Raw genomic sequence first — 14,064 nt, forward strand, 5'->3', positions numbered from 1 at the left:
TGAACATCCGTGAAAAACAGAATTAAAACATATGTTGATTGTGGTGACGGAAAAAAACTGCAATCCATGCCTAGCAGAAAAAGTCATCAAAAAGTTCCTGAAAAACCCATACCATGAAAAATCTCCAAATGGGCTTCACAATGATGTTGCATCAAAGAAAGTGCAACTCAATTCCTTTTGCCTATAGTCTTTTTTAAAAAAATATTTTGGGGGGATTTTCAGCTCTAGTCTTTATATATTTATATATGATTCCATAAGCATAAGGATTTCCTCTCCCATCCCTTCCCACCCCCACTGTTTCCTCCCATATTATTACAGTAACTGAATCCTTCAGTAATAGTGATCAATCCAATAATCTGCTATTTAAGTGCATCATTCATTATAGGTATAGACAATGGTAGAGAGTCTAGTAGCCTATTGGCAAGGTATAGTTACCAGTGTCATTGGGAGTTGTTTAATTTGGGAATAGAGATGCACACTGCCAGGTATCTTCACTTCTTGATATGCTTGTGTTTATTATACAGTTTCTCCAGGTTAAACATATTATATATATGATATATATAATATATATCATATATATAATATATTATATATGTAGTTTGTTTATGTAGCTTTGGCCCTTTATTTTGTATGAAGTCTGCCCTATAGCTGAGAGAACACATGATATTTGTCCTTTTGGATTGGCTTCTATCATTGAGCACAATGGTCTCTAGTTGGGACCATTTTTTGCCAATGGCTGCATAGTACTGCACAGAGTAGATGTACCAGTTTCTTTATCCACTGCTCTTTGACAGGGATTTAGGTTGCTTCCATGTCTTGCTATTGTAGATCCAATCTCGTGTTCTTTTTGTCTTAGTTGAATTTTCTTCCTTTGTTCTTGGTAGGCAAATAAATTGGAAAATTGTAGTGATGTTAAGGCAAAGTTTACTTAGCTTTGGTAACTGGATTCTCCACATTGGGATCCCAGCCCTAGTGTCTTCGCAGTCTCAGGATTTACAGCTATCTGCGTACCTGTGTAGGGAGCACCGAAGAGGTGGCTGCTGGCCTTTTTCTTTTTTTTTTTCTTCTTAGTCTTCTGTGTCCCCTTTGTTGCTGTCCTCTTCAGGTTGGCTATGGTGACAAGAAACCCCATGGAATGACAGTCTATAACCCTCACACACATTAAGTCTGTAGGGTCAGTCATGCTCACTTGTAACCTGGCTTTCGGACACAGTGGTTCCCACGCCAGCTCCCAGGAGCAGAAAATTGGGATTGGTGATCTTGTATCATATGAGGAAAAACTCAAAAAGGTCGTAGAGAAATGGAATATGTTCATTTAGGTGAAAAAAATTCAAATGCACATATCGCTTTTCCATAACATGTATACCCATGAACTTCCTACAGATCCTACATAGGAGGATTTAACATTTTCTGCTCTGAAATAAACTTACTTTAATCCCAGCTTTTCCATGAGCTTTTTAAAAACAATGTCAGAATACACTGAAATGAAAAGACCCTATAGACAACAACATGTCCCAATCAAGGGTCTCAAAACTGTCAGAAGTTAAGAGATCAGGTAGATGATCATCTACGTTCCACACAAAATGACTCTGCTCAGGCACTACGGGCAGACTCTGACAACTAATTTAACTTCCAGTAGGAAATGCCTAAACCTTTACCCCTCAGGAGTGCAGCCCATTCTACCAGAAGGTTCTTTCTTTTTTTCCCTGGCCCTAGCTGGCTAACTGATGATGTTTGAGCAATTGAGGAATTGAGAGCTGACGGGCCTTGTAATTGCTTCCCTTTCTCAGGTAAACACAGCTGCAGTTTTCACTCATACATTGCAAAACTAATCCTTTACACGTCTTCGTACTGGCCACACACTTCAGAACCCGTGCTGCCAGTGTGTCTGCAGATATGGCACTGGACAAAGGCAGAGTTCTATCCGTGATCCGGAGCCCTGGGCCAGCCACCTTGGGTCAACCCTTGGCTTCCATGCTCAAAATTCCAACCCTCTGCCCAGGTTCCCTCGGAGAGTCTTTCCTCATCCACACTCTCATTTTTCATCTGGAGAAGCCAGGAAGCTTGTTCCATGTTCATAAATTATTCCCTTACAATTACTTTAAAATCATAGTTACACATATCCAGTATGCACTGATTTAATGAAATAACATTAAAATAGATGCCATTGCTAAATATAGCAGCTAATTAAATTACCGGACATTGGTAAAGATACAAATTAAGCCTTGTGTTTGAAGAACAAGCACTCAGAATTGTTAAAGGTCAATATATGTTAGTCCAAAATCATTCTATTGCCTATTCTATAGATTCAAAAATGTAGATAATGGAAAAAACATTCACACATGTGATAACAGTGATGTTCTAGAAAATACATTTTATATGCTTTTATTTTTCCACAATTATTTTTAGCTTAAAATTGTAAATGTGTTTGAACAATAGAAGTATGAATTTTGCTCTTATTTGTTTAACATAACAAGAACACATCCCTGCTGGTTTCTGGTCTCTACTTGTATGGGAAGCACAGCCACATGGGGTTTGCCAGTTCCACAGAACGGGACTCTTCACTCACGTACTGTTTTCACATGGCAGACCTCCCTACGTTTTATTACTTAACAACAAAAATCACAGCACTGAACTTTGAAAAACTAAATTTAACTAGGAAAGTATTCCCAAGAACAAGTGTCTATTTTAGGATACAGTTAATTTGCTTTCCCTTTCAATGTTTTCAATTTAGAGGAGAGTCCCATAAAGTTTTGAAAAGATATACTTTCTGTAGCAATATATTAAGTTTCCCATGTCCATTTTTATGCCTTTAATCTCAACAAATTAAGCTTGTGTAGATGTATATATAAAGCAAAACGATTTTTTTCTGTAAATTGAAAGTGTTGGAAAACAATGGATGGAGAGATACTCTTTTTCAAATAGTCTGATATTTTCCATCAAAAGCATGATTGCTTGTGCTTGAAAAGTATGATGCATTTACTCAACATTATTGTGACACTGTTAATCATGCAGGTAGAACAGTGGTTCCTTCCTGGGTCTATTGATAAAAAGCGATGATCAAAAATATTTTTGGGAGTCAACACAGTGATTTAGCAAGCTAAGCCTCTGCCTGCAGTACCAGCTTTCTCAATGGAAGTGGTTTCGAGTCTTAGCTGCTCCTCTTCCCATCCAGCTCCCTGATTATGGCCTGGGAACGCTTCAGAGGATAGCTGAAGTTCTTGGGCTCCCCAACCCACATGGGAGACTTGGAAGAAGCCCCTGACTCCTGGCTTTGGATTAGTCCCACTCAGCCATTGTGCACATATTGGGAATGAACCAGCATGCGGAACACTCGTGTCTCTCTCTCCCTCTCTATAACTCAGCCTTTCCAGGAAAACCAAATGTTTAGATAGATAGATATGGTTGTTTTGTGGTTTTTTGTTTGTTTTTACAAATACATATAATACAAATACAGAAGTTGTTTTTAATACCCTATTCTCCAACTCACACTCACAACAAGAAAACATTGTAATGAGAGAATTCCCAGATACCCAGTACTGAATTATGAAAAGATACGGTACAAAGGAAATTCAAACCTCGGATTGTTTGCTGCATAAAAAGAATTGCAAGCAAGCAAAAAGATGACATGTGATGGCAAATACGTGGAGAAAGCAGAGCCTACATAAACATGGGCTTGCAAAAAGGGGGGGGGGGGTCACTTTAACGAGAGCCTGGTGGTACTTCAAAAAGTTACTCAGAGTCAATCAGTCATGCCACTCAAAGTATGTAGCCCAAAGAAGTTAAAACGCAAGTGCATGTAAAAACTGGCACTGGGATGCTCATGGTTGACTAATCACAATGGCCAAAAGGAAACCACAGCCAAATGTCCCTCTAGCCGTCAAGAGTGAGGCCCAGGCATATAAGGACACAGGATTCAGTGGTAAAAGGCAACAGAGTACCAATAGTACTGAAAGTCTGATCTGTCACACTTACTGAAAAAAGACAGATACAAGACACCACATGTTTTATGATTCAATTTGTATAAAACACCAAGAATAGGCTAATCCATAAAGTAGGTTCATGGCTTCTGGGGCCTGGAAGACAAGACAACAGCAGGTGACTGCGATGGGGTTCAAGGTTTCTCTTCATGGTGACGACAACTCTCTGGAATTGGAAATTAGTAATGATGTTGCTCTGATTTGACAAATATACAAAGCTGCTGTAAAAACTTCCTAGAAAGTGTACTAAAACACAAGTTTAATTTGCTGTCAAAAGGTTTTTAAAATATACATTTTAATACTGCTCATTTTCCACAAGTTTTGCAAAAAGTCCTTTTTCATTTTAAATTTTGGTATGGAAGCTATGTTTTCATTAAGAAAGTACCCTTTTAAAAGAGAAAAATTAAACAAAAAATAATTTCTGACCTCACATTCAAATACAGGAAGCCTTTACTTTTTCTTTTTCATGGACAAAATTTCCATAACCAGTGTTTCCCAAAGAATATTTCATGTTGACTTTGATATTCTCATGTGAGAGGTGAAACTACATTTATTTTGATAAGAGAATGGAATCCGGGTTCTCCACAAATTTGTACTGAGCCCAATGATCACAATACACCACGGGAGGTCACACCACAGAAGCCTGATCACAGTGACCTTACACCACACTTTTTAAAAGCCAACACTTGCCTCATAAAGGTCATTGGACAACTAGATGGGTTCATCGTGATACCTTTCAGCAAACCTTAAAACCAGTGGGTTTTTTTAAGTACAATATTGAACTGAAATTGAGCATACCTCAAAGCTAAAGCAGACCGGAGGAGCAGGGTTGTGACAGAGAAAGAGGGAAAAGGAGGGAAACACACTTATGCATGTACTTTAACCCGCAGAAATTAGATTGTTAGCTTTGAAAAACTAGACCTTCACGCCCTCAGAAATCTCAGCCACCACTGTTTTGTAAATTTGAGAAATCAATACGCTGAACAAGTGCCCATGCTGTGGTTACTGCCCCAACAGATGCATTGGCTGAAACTGATCCAGGCAGAGGCCAAGAGCCAGAAAGTCGAACTCCCACCTGAGCAGCAGACGCACAACTCTTGGTGTCTCAACCACTGCTTCCTAACCTGCGTGTTGGTATGCAACCAGAAATCACGAGCCTAGCTGGGACTCCAACCCAGGCACAGTGATCTGGGTACAGGTGGCCCTCCCAGCATCTTGGGGTGATAACAGAAAACACGTGTTGATTGTATTTGAGCCCATTGACTGGATGTCAATAACAAGCCCTGAGACTCACTTACCCCTTCCAGAGCAAGGCAGATCAGAGCTTCCCTGGCACTTCTTGATGCTCTCCTCAGCAGACAGCTGGCAGGATCGTGGGTGCTCACACTTGTTCCCGTACCAGCCTACTTTGCAGTCACATCTTCCACAATTACACTGCCCATGACCTTCACCATGATCGGGGGGAGGGAATGTATATAAAGAAAATTTAGTCAGAATTTTCATTCTACCAGTGAATGTCACAAGTGAGTCAGATCTTAACAGGATATAAAATATTAAGCCAAAGTCATATTTCCCAAATCTTTTATTATTGATTTATATTAATGAATCATGATATGGGCGAAAAAACTCAACAATTATAGACAAGATAAACAGTTAAGCAGAACAAAATCTGGTATCTATCAAAATCCAGATGCAAGGGATTACAGCGCTCTGCAGGGGCTGAAGGGAGCATTAAATGAATTTAGAAATTAACTCATTGGAAAGAAAGCCACTGGAAATGGAGAATCTATTTTTGAAGCAAGATTTGTTTTTCTAACGAGCTACAACCATATAAAAATTGAGGTGGGGGGCACAAACTCAGAAAAATTAGTAAAATCTAGAAACTGGAAGATATTCAACTATTTTTCCAAAATTAGGGTATAAAAAGGACAAATGCTATATAGATTTAATATGTACATCAGGTTTCAACACAAATGCACAATGTTGATTATCATAAAACACTTATCTCAGTTACTTAACCTGTGCAAGTATGTGCGCCTCATAAACTCCAAGTTTACACTAACTATGGTGATGCGGCAATGCACTCTTCTTCCTTCTGAGATGCTGAAAGTCTGTGCAATCCCAGCTGCCCATCCCTGGTAAACAACTACTCTTGCTCTGTTCCTGAGAGGTTGGCATTTTCAGGAGCCACATGAGTGAGATGCTGTGTTTGTCCTTCTTTGCCTTTTGCCACTCAACATAGCGCGCTCCACTCTGCAGCTAGACCACACTCCCTTTACCCATCCAGCTCTTAATACTTGGGTTTTGTCTCTAGACTCACTTGTGAAAAATACTACCATCTATTTTCTGTTAAATAAAATGTCCCAATTGAGAAGGAGACTAGATAGCCACTCGGGACAAGTGATTCATGTCCTATGGATATATATATATATAGAAATTGCTAGATCATGAGTTAGTTCTATTTTTAATTTCTGAAAAAGGAATTTTTTATAATGGCTCTGTAATAGCTGTTCCAATTTACATCCCCACTAACAGATAGGCCTTTTCTTCACATACTTTCCAACTCAAAGATTTTTTTTAAATTTTTTACGCAAAGTCAGATATACAGAGGAGAGAGAGGAAGATCTTCTGTGCAATGATTTACTTCCCCAAGTGACCACAACAGCTGGAGCTGAGCCAATCCAAAGCCAGGAGCCCGGAGTCTCCTCTGGTCTCCCATGTCGGTGCAGGGTCCCAAGGCTTTGGCCCATCCTGGACTGCTTTCTCAGGCCACAAGCAGGGAGCTGGATGGGAAGTGGAGCCACCAGGATTAAAACCGGTGCTAATGTGCAGCTCCCAGCGCGTACAAGGCGAGGACCTCGCCGCCAGACCACTGTGCCATGTCCAACTCTTAAAATCTTTTGACAATAACCATTAAACAGGTATGAAGTAACCTTTTATCATAGTTTTGACTTATATTTCATTGGTGATGCTGAACATTCAATCAAATATCCACTGGCAATTCACATTCTTTGGAACAGTGTCCATTCAGGGCCTGTTATTTGCAATTCCGGTTGCATGAGCTCCTTGTCTATTTTAGATATTAGCATGCTGCAGGAAATGCGGGTTATATTCTCTGCTTAGGCTGCATTTCATTTCTGGACTGCTTCTGTGCTGCTTCAGACACTTTTCAGTTGCGTGTAGCCCCACTTCTGCACTTTGTTGATGACTATGCTTCCACTGTTGTGTCTAAACTTGCAAGGTCACAACCAACATCCTAAACCTTTTCTATGCTTAATTGCATGGGCTCTATCATTTCATAACTTACACTTAAATCTTCTACACATTTTGAGCTAATTAGTGTAGGTACTCTGAGAAAAAAAATCCAATTTAATTGTTTTACATGTGGATGTCTAGTCCCCCAGTAAAATTCTTTGGAGAGACTATCGTTTCCACATGTAGCTTCCTGGCGTCTTTTTTGAAGATGAGATGACCATATATGGGCAGGTTTATTTCAGAAATTTCTGGGCCTGGCGGCAGGGCCTAGCAGCTAAAGTCCTCGCCATGAAAGCTCTGGGATCCCATATGGGCGCCAGTTCTAATCCCAGCAGCTCCACTTCCCATCCAGCTCCCTGCTTGTGGCCTGGGAAAGCAGTTGAGGACGGCCCAAAGCCTTGGGACCCTGCACCCGCGTGGGAGATCTGGAAGAGGTTCCAGGTTCCCGGCATGGGATCGGCACAGCACCGGCCCGTTGCGGCTCACTTGGGGAGTGAATCATCGGATGGAAGATCTTCCTCGCTGTCTCTCCTCCTCTGTGTATATCTGGCTGTAATAAAATGAATAAGTCTTTAAAAAAAAATTCTACTCTAGTCCATGTGTTTTTTATGCCAGTACCTTATAGTTTTAATTACTACAATTTTGTAAAACAATTGGAAGTACTTTGCAGTTCCTTGTGGATTTACTTTTTCTGTGAAAAATGTCATAAGAATTTTGATCATCCACTGAATATCATTTGGGACATTATGGATACTTTGACAATATATTTTTTGTTATTTGAAGATGTGCTATTTTCCTATCTGTCTTCAATTTCATCTTTTAGAATTTCAATATACATATAATTGCTTACCATCGCTATAGTCTTTTCTACTGTATTGCAAATAAGAGTGCTGATTAAAATACGATCTTGTCTTCTATACTCTTTGCACTTCATACACATTGTTCTTTGCTAAGCTTAGCCAAGAATATACTTAGTCTGCATACCTAGTCTATAGCCCTTCACTTAAACACAGCAATCTATATGAAGTTCACAATCCTTAAAGACCAACTTTTCATATAGTAAAGAAAAGCCTGGAGAAAATCAGATTCCTTGGCACAGAACACAGAGGTGGAAACACAGAACCTTTAATAGAATGGTTTGTAATTATCAGCAGCTACATTTTTGGAGTCTAACTTTTGGCTTTTATCTTAAGAAGTTTCTTTCCCTCTTCTGAACCCTGCTGTATGTTAAGATAAACTTTGAAAACAGTGCTGTGCTACAAACACATGCACAAATAATAATTCCCCAGGAGCATGCTTCCTGCAACTGGGATCTACCTGTATTTGCAGGCAGCCACAAACAGCAGTGTGCCCAGCTGCAGGCAGGCAGGCAGAACAGAAGAGGGATGCCAACAGAGGTGTGGCAGGAAACCAGCAGTCGAGTTCTCCAGCTGGGCAGTTGGTGTACATGTTTAAGAATCTTTCCCCATCTGATGTTCATTCACATGTCAACAATATTTTTATCTGTGATGAAATACAATAAATCCCCAAGTCTGAAGTCATTAAAAAGAGATTTTTCAGACTCAGACTCTGACCCATTTAATATCAAGGGGAGCAAAATTGATTGTAGAAGTTCAATATCTGCCTGTACCTGTGATTCCAGCACCTGACCGGGAGGCATCCTTGGAGACCCAAACTGACTTCCAAACTTCAGGCATCAGTCTGGCCAGACCCAGATACTGTGGGTAGCCGGGGAGGATTCAGTGGGCGCATGTGTTCTCTTCCCCCAGGCATTGTCAACTCTAAGTTCACACACATACACACACACACCTTTCAAGTACCAGCATCCCATGTGGGAGCCGGTTTGTGACCCAGCTGCTCCATTTCCCACCTCCCACAAGCTCCCTGCTTGTGGCCTTGGAAAGCAGTGGAGGATGGGCCAAAGCCTGAGGGTCCCCACCCATGTGGGATACCTAGAAAATTCTCCTGACTTCAGATGGGCTCAGCTTTGGTCATTGCAGTCATCTGGGGGGTGAACCAGTGGATGAAAGATCTTTCTCTCTGAATCCCCTTTTTTCTGTAAATCTGATCTGCCTAATAAAAAGATTCAAAAAAAGCATGCAATTTTTTCACTTTTGTCAGATGTGTGATAATGTCTAATTTATTGTGTTAGAGCAAGGACTAGCGCACAAGGCTGAGACTTAACTCTTCAAGGAAGTCAGAAAATCACTTGCAAATGCAAGGTCTCCCCTGTAGATTCTTTAGCAGATAAGGAACCTTTTCAGGAAGGTAGGAAATAAACAAATGAAACCACACTCTGTCTTCTTGCTTGCCCAGTTCTGTTACCCAGTTAAGGCTCCTGACTCTAGCCTCCTAACTCAGACGTTGAGATTCAGTAGTGGTAACTCAGATCACCAAGTCCCTGGCGCTGACATGTTTGCTGCGGATTGCATTTCAGGCTCCCCTGTGAAAGTCAGCCTGGTTCCAGCTGTCACGGGCATTTGGGGAGTAAACCAGCTGATGGGCGGTTACGTCCTACCTCTCCTCCCACTTTTTCTCTCAAACAAAAGATTAAAAATAAGATGAAACTGCATTTTACATAGAAAGTTGAGCTTAGAAATGATAAGATCTACTTAAGATGAAAACCCTTTAGACTGTTATGAGAGGGTCTGTTACAGCTAAGTAGTGGAAAAAAGCTTACAAGAAGAAATGGAGACATTTGTGTCCTTGATGTACGAGAGCCAGTATCCTTTGTGGGCCTCATCTAAATTTGATCTTTCATGTCAGAAAACTAGAAGAAAACTTACCCACACGGATATGAAACTCGGGGCTTCTGTTAGTTTGTGAAATCAATGTATGAGTTAAACCTGTAAGAATTAATTTTATTGCTTCTAGCAAGCATTTTTAAACTGTGTGGGCAGAGAACAGAGATGAAAAAATCTTGCTGTAAACACCAGAGAACTTCGAATACAGTACTGTTCTCCAAATGTCTACATGAGTAAGTTAGCGCACACATGCATCTACACACCAAGGCCTATGGGAGAAGACAGGGTGTGTGCTGTGACTGCAGCGGAGCCTACACCCGTGGATGACAGGATTTGCGATCATCAAGCAGCCACCAAGTGGCCCCACAGTCACTCTGGGCAGCAGCAGCCAGAGCTGTGGTTGCTGTGCTCCTCTGAGTTAAACCCAGGCTGAATGCAGTTGTATCTAGCCCAGAAAAATACTGCCCTGCTAGAAGGGAACTCTCTAAGTGATAAAAAAGAAAGATACCCATGAATCCAAATCTGGTACTTACAAGTAGCTGCTTACAAAAGAACACTGAATATTGTCAGCAGGGAAAAGCTCCAAGGAACAAATTAGAGCCAACCAACACTTGTTATTGTTTTTAATCTATTCAATATATTGATTTTCCTTTCAAAACAATGTAAGCTGAACATACTTCATCATTTCGCCTCTCTTGTTAATTCTTTGGTGATCCATAGTGACAAATTTCCTCCCACCACACAGTTCTATCAAGGGATTCCATTCTCCAAACGAGTTGAAGCCCACATTATCCTACTTTCATTATTTCGTAGGGTAGGACAAGACGAAAGATCAAGTTCAAGGTCACATTAAAGCATTAATTCCAGTTGTGGGATTTAGGGAAACAGACCAGAGTAGCACACAGTCAGCAGGAATGAAGGAGTTATTTTATAATCAAGAAGGTCAAGTCTAATAAATGAACAGTCTGTGCACTTTAGGGTGATTGGCTACGTCCTGGTCATGTCGGTTACATTCAAACACTGTCAGTAGTATCATCTTGAAGGTGTGGACATAGGTGTGAGTTTGTCATCTGTATATGGATAAATCAACATACACCCACATGTATAAATAACAGACAGGAATAAAAAGTAATGAAAGTGATTGTGGAGACTTTGTTTTAACATATTTGTATGCCCTGACTCCATGATATCATAGGAATAAAATTGCACTGTCAGTGGATGGACCTTTGAAGGACTTCCTCATCCTTGAATGGCCAGATAGACAGTGTTTATGAACTATTGAAACCACTTGAGCAGCACCCTAGGAGCATGCTCCATATCAGGGACCCTGGGATGACATACATGATGTAGCCACTCCCCATCCTCAGGCACAGGGGAGGTTGGAAGACTGGGTGCAGCCTCTCTCCTAATTTTCCTCCCTTCCCCCAGGTACAGGAAAAAAAGAGATAACTTATAAATAATGGCCTCACTCACTTTCCTCTAGTACATGACCCTTGCCACTCTGGTCAACTATGTAGACATCATTAAAAACAAATAAAATTTAAAATAAATACCCTAGAAATAGTTACATTTAAATGCATTACTGAATAAACAAAATGGATGAATAAAATGAGAATGTCAATTAAGAATCAATTTAAATGAATCCTTGCAGAGATTTCCCTTGGACCAAGTAAGACCAGGACTCCCAGGGTGGCAAAGTTAGCAGCTAAAAATAAAGCTGCATTTCATCTGAGCCTGATTGCATTTCACTCTTGCAAGAATCACTTGCATATTGATGGAGAAAGGTTACTTGTCTCATAGGTAAAAGGTATTAATATACTCAATAATCAACTGATGGCACCCTTCCTATGATACAAGATAGTCTGGTAATTAGGAAAACTGTAAGGGCTAATAGCTCCCTAAGCACAATGTATAGCATGTTACAGATTTAATAAGGATGAAAAAACGGCTCCACAGATTGAAGTCTGCCCCAGCTCATCATGACGTTCCAAGGAGTGCAGTTTTACAAGAACTTGCGACATCCAGAGAACAGTTGTTTCTTTAAAAAAGATTGGATTTCATTCCCATCCCCTGGAGAATAAATTACATGAGTACTTAAGACTATCGGGAGATAATTTTAAAGTTCATTAAAATGCATGCAATAAAATACACATGGATTACAATTTTCTGCACTACAATTTTTTATACTACAGTCATTTTGAATGTTACTTGTCTTTTACATGAACTTTTTGAAGTAAGTATCCTCATATGTGTTTCCAGGTGAAACTTTGTCAAGTTCAGTCATTTCTCTAAACTATTTTCTGTTCTAATAAAGTGTACATGATGTCTCCTCTGAATTGGATGGTAGTATAGGAAAGAACTCGATAATGGTCGAACAGAGTTAAGTAGGTTGTTTGTTAATATGAATCCCTTCTTCTCTAATGTCTTCATTTTAAGCATGGGAAGCATGTTGTAGATGATGAGCTACATTCAATTCAGTTCAGGCAAGAAATAAAACACGACTGTTCAGATCAGAGTCACCATCTTTACAAATCCTTCTACCTGTCTACACACGAGGGAACAGGTGAAAGGATTACACCTTTCTCATGATAAATCCCACCAACCAGGTAGCTCCAACTGCCCAACCACCTAACATTCTCTGCATTATTTTAGAAGAAGGCAGACTGGAAAATATGGGCAAGAATAAAACAGGGCCGAAAGGAGAAGGAGTAAGTGGAGTGAAAAGTATACTCCAGGAGAGCCTCCCTCATGCTATTTCATCTGTCTAACCTATAGAAACAGCTCTAGGGCTTAATGCCAATTTACAAGAGCTCTTGCAAAAGAGGCTACAAGTGTCAGTTGCATTATAATCACCCATCTATACTGATGATCACATTCCCCCATCATGAGGTGAACCAGCTTAGGGGACCCTTGATTATCACTGTAATGTAAAATTCTAATTTTTCAAACTCATTCAAAACCAAGATCAAAACAAAGAGTATGGATTTAAAAGAATGTAGACATGAACCGAAATGAGGGCATCAGACATAACAAGACACAAGCTTCGAATTTTTATAAAATGACACTATCTCCTGTGTGTTATTTAAAATTACGCAAAATCATATTTATGTCAACGTTTTCTTAAATAGCACTATCAAACCCTAGAACTTTTTAATCAGCTCTATGCTTACAACTCCAAATTCTCACATTTAGTACTAACTCAGACTGCCATACTCAACAGGCTGTATGGGCTTAGACATCCACAAACTTGGCAACTTTTTCCTACATTCCCCATTTTGATAAATGATGCCAACATTTATCCAGACAACCAGATGAGAAACTTTGTTACTGTAGCATTCTTCTGCCTAACACCATCACGAGCCCACTATACACAACCTTTGCAATAAGGCCTAGTTCTGAATTGTACAGTGCATAGGCCACACATGATCCCTCTGGGAAAAGCCCCATCAACCTGGTGAAAACGTCAGCCCATTCCCAACCTTCTCCATAAGCACTTGGCATTTAGAAGTCAGTGTCATTAGCCCTTGTATCACCAGTGCACTGAGGGGGGATGACAAGAAGAACACTCACAGATGATGAATGGCGGAAAGACACCCTCTAGAGAATAGTGTTAACATGTAGAGCAAATTCTGCGGAACACCGTGGATGATCAGAAGAGGGAAATCCTTCTGTGACAGATGTGCAGAAATTTTAGCAGCAGGCTTCTCTCAGTCAGGTTGCAGAGGGCTTTGAAGTCCTGTAATCAGAACTACATGGGGCAACTCTTTCATCTCTCTTGGCTAGAAAACCCCTCTGGTTTCCTGAATGCTCACTGTCAACATGTACCAGTTGAGCAGTCAAGTTTAAAGAGATGCCTTCTGTTTTATCAAGTGGAACTGAACTGACTCTAGCTGCTTTTTGCTAAATGACACTTTTCCATATAGCTCAAGTTGGTTCTTTTTTGCACCATTTTTTCGTCTGCGTTTAGAAAGCCATCCTCAAGTTGTGAGTCCTGTGCCTCTCTTTCACCGATGGGACCATTAGCCCAGATGCTGCCCGAGTTCCGGTGACAACACCTGCTCCATAAACATGTATGGCATCAAGTT

At 40.3% G+C, this 14,064-nt stretch overlaps 1 protein-coding gene across 1 annotated transcript in view; it reads right to left on the minus strand.

Moving 5' to 3' along the window:
• ITGBL1 (integrin subunit beta like 1) overlaps positions 1-14,064 on the minus strand; it is a 202,375-nt gene that overhangs the window by 88,876 nt on the left and 99,435 nt on the right. The window contains exon 7 of the mRNA XM_004577369.2: positions 5,279-5,425. Coding sequence (XP_004577426.2) covers positions 5,279-5,425 — 147 coding nt within the window. The remainder of the gene's footprint in view (positions 1-5,278; positions 5,426-14,064) is intronic.

The sequence above is a fragment of the Ochotona princeps genome, chromosome 12 (assembly GCF_030435755.1).
Source record: "Ochotona princeps isolate mOchPri1 chromosome 12, mOchPri1.hap1, whole genome shotgun sequence".
In the NCBI taxonomy this organism is placed as follows: domain Eukaryota; kingdom Metazoa; phylum Chordata; class Mammalia; order Lagomorpha; family Ochotonidae; genus Ochotona; species Ochotona princeps.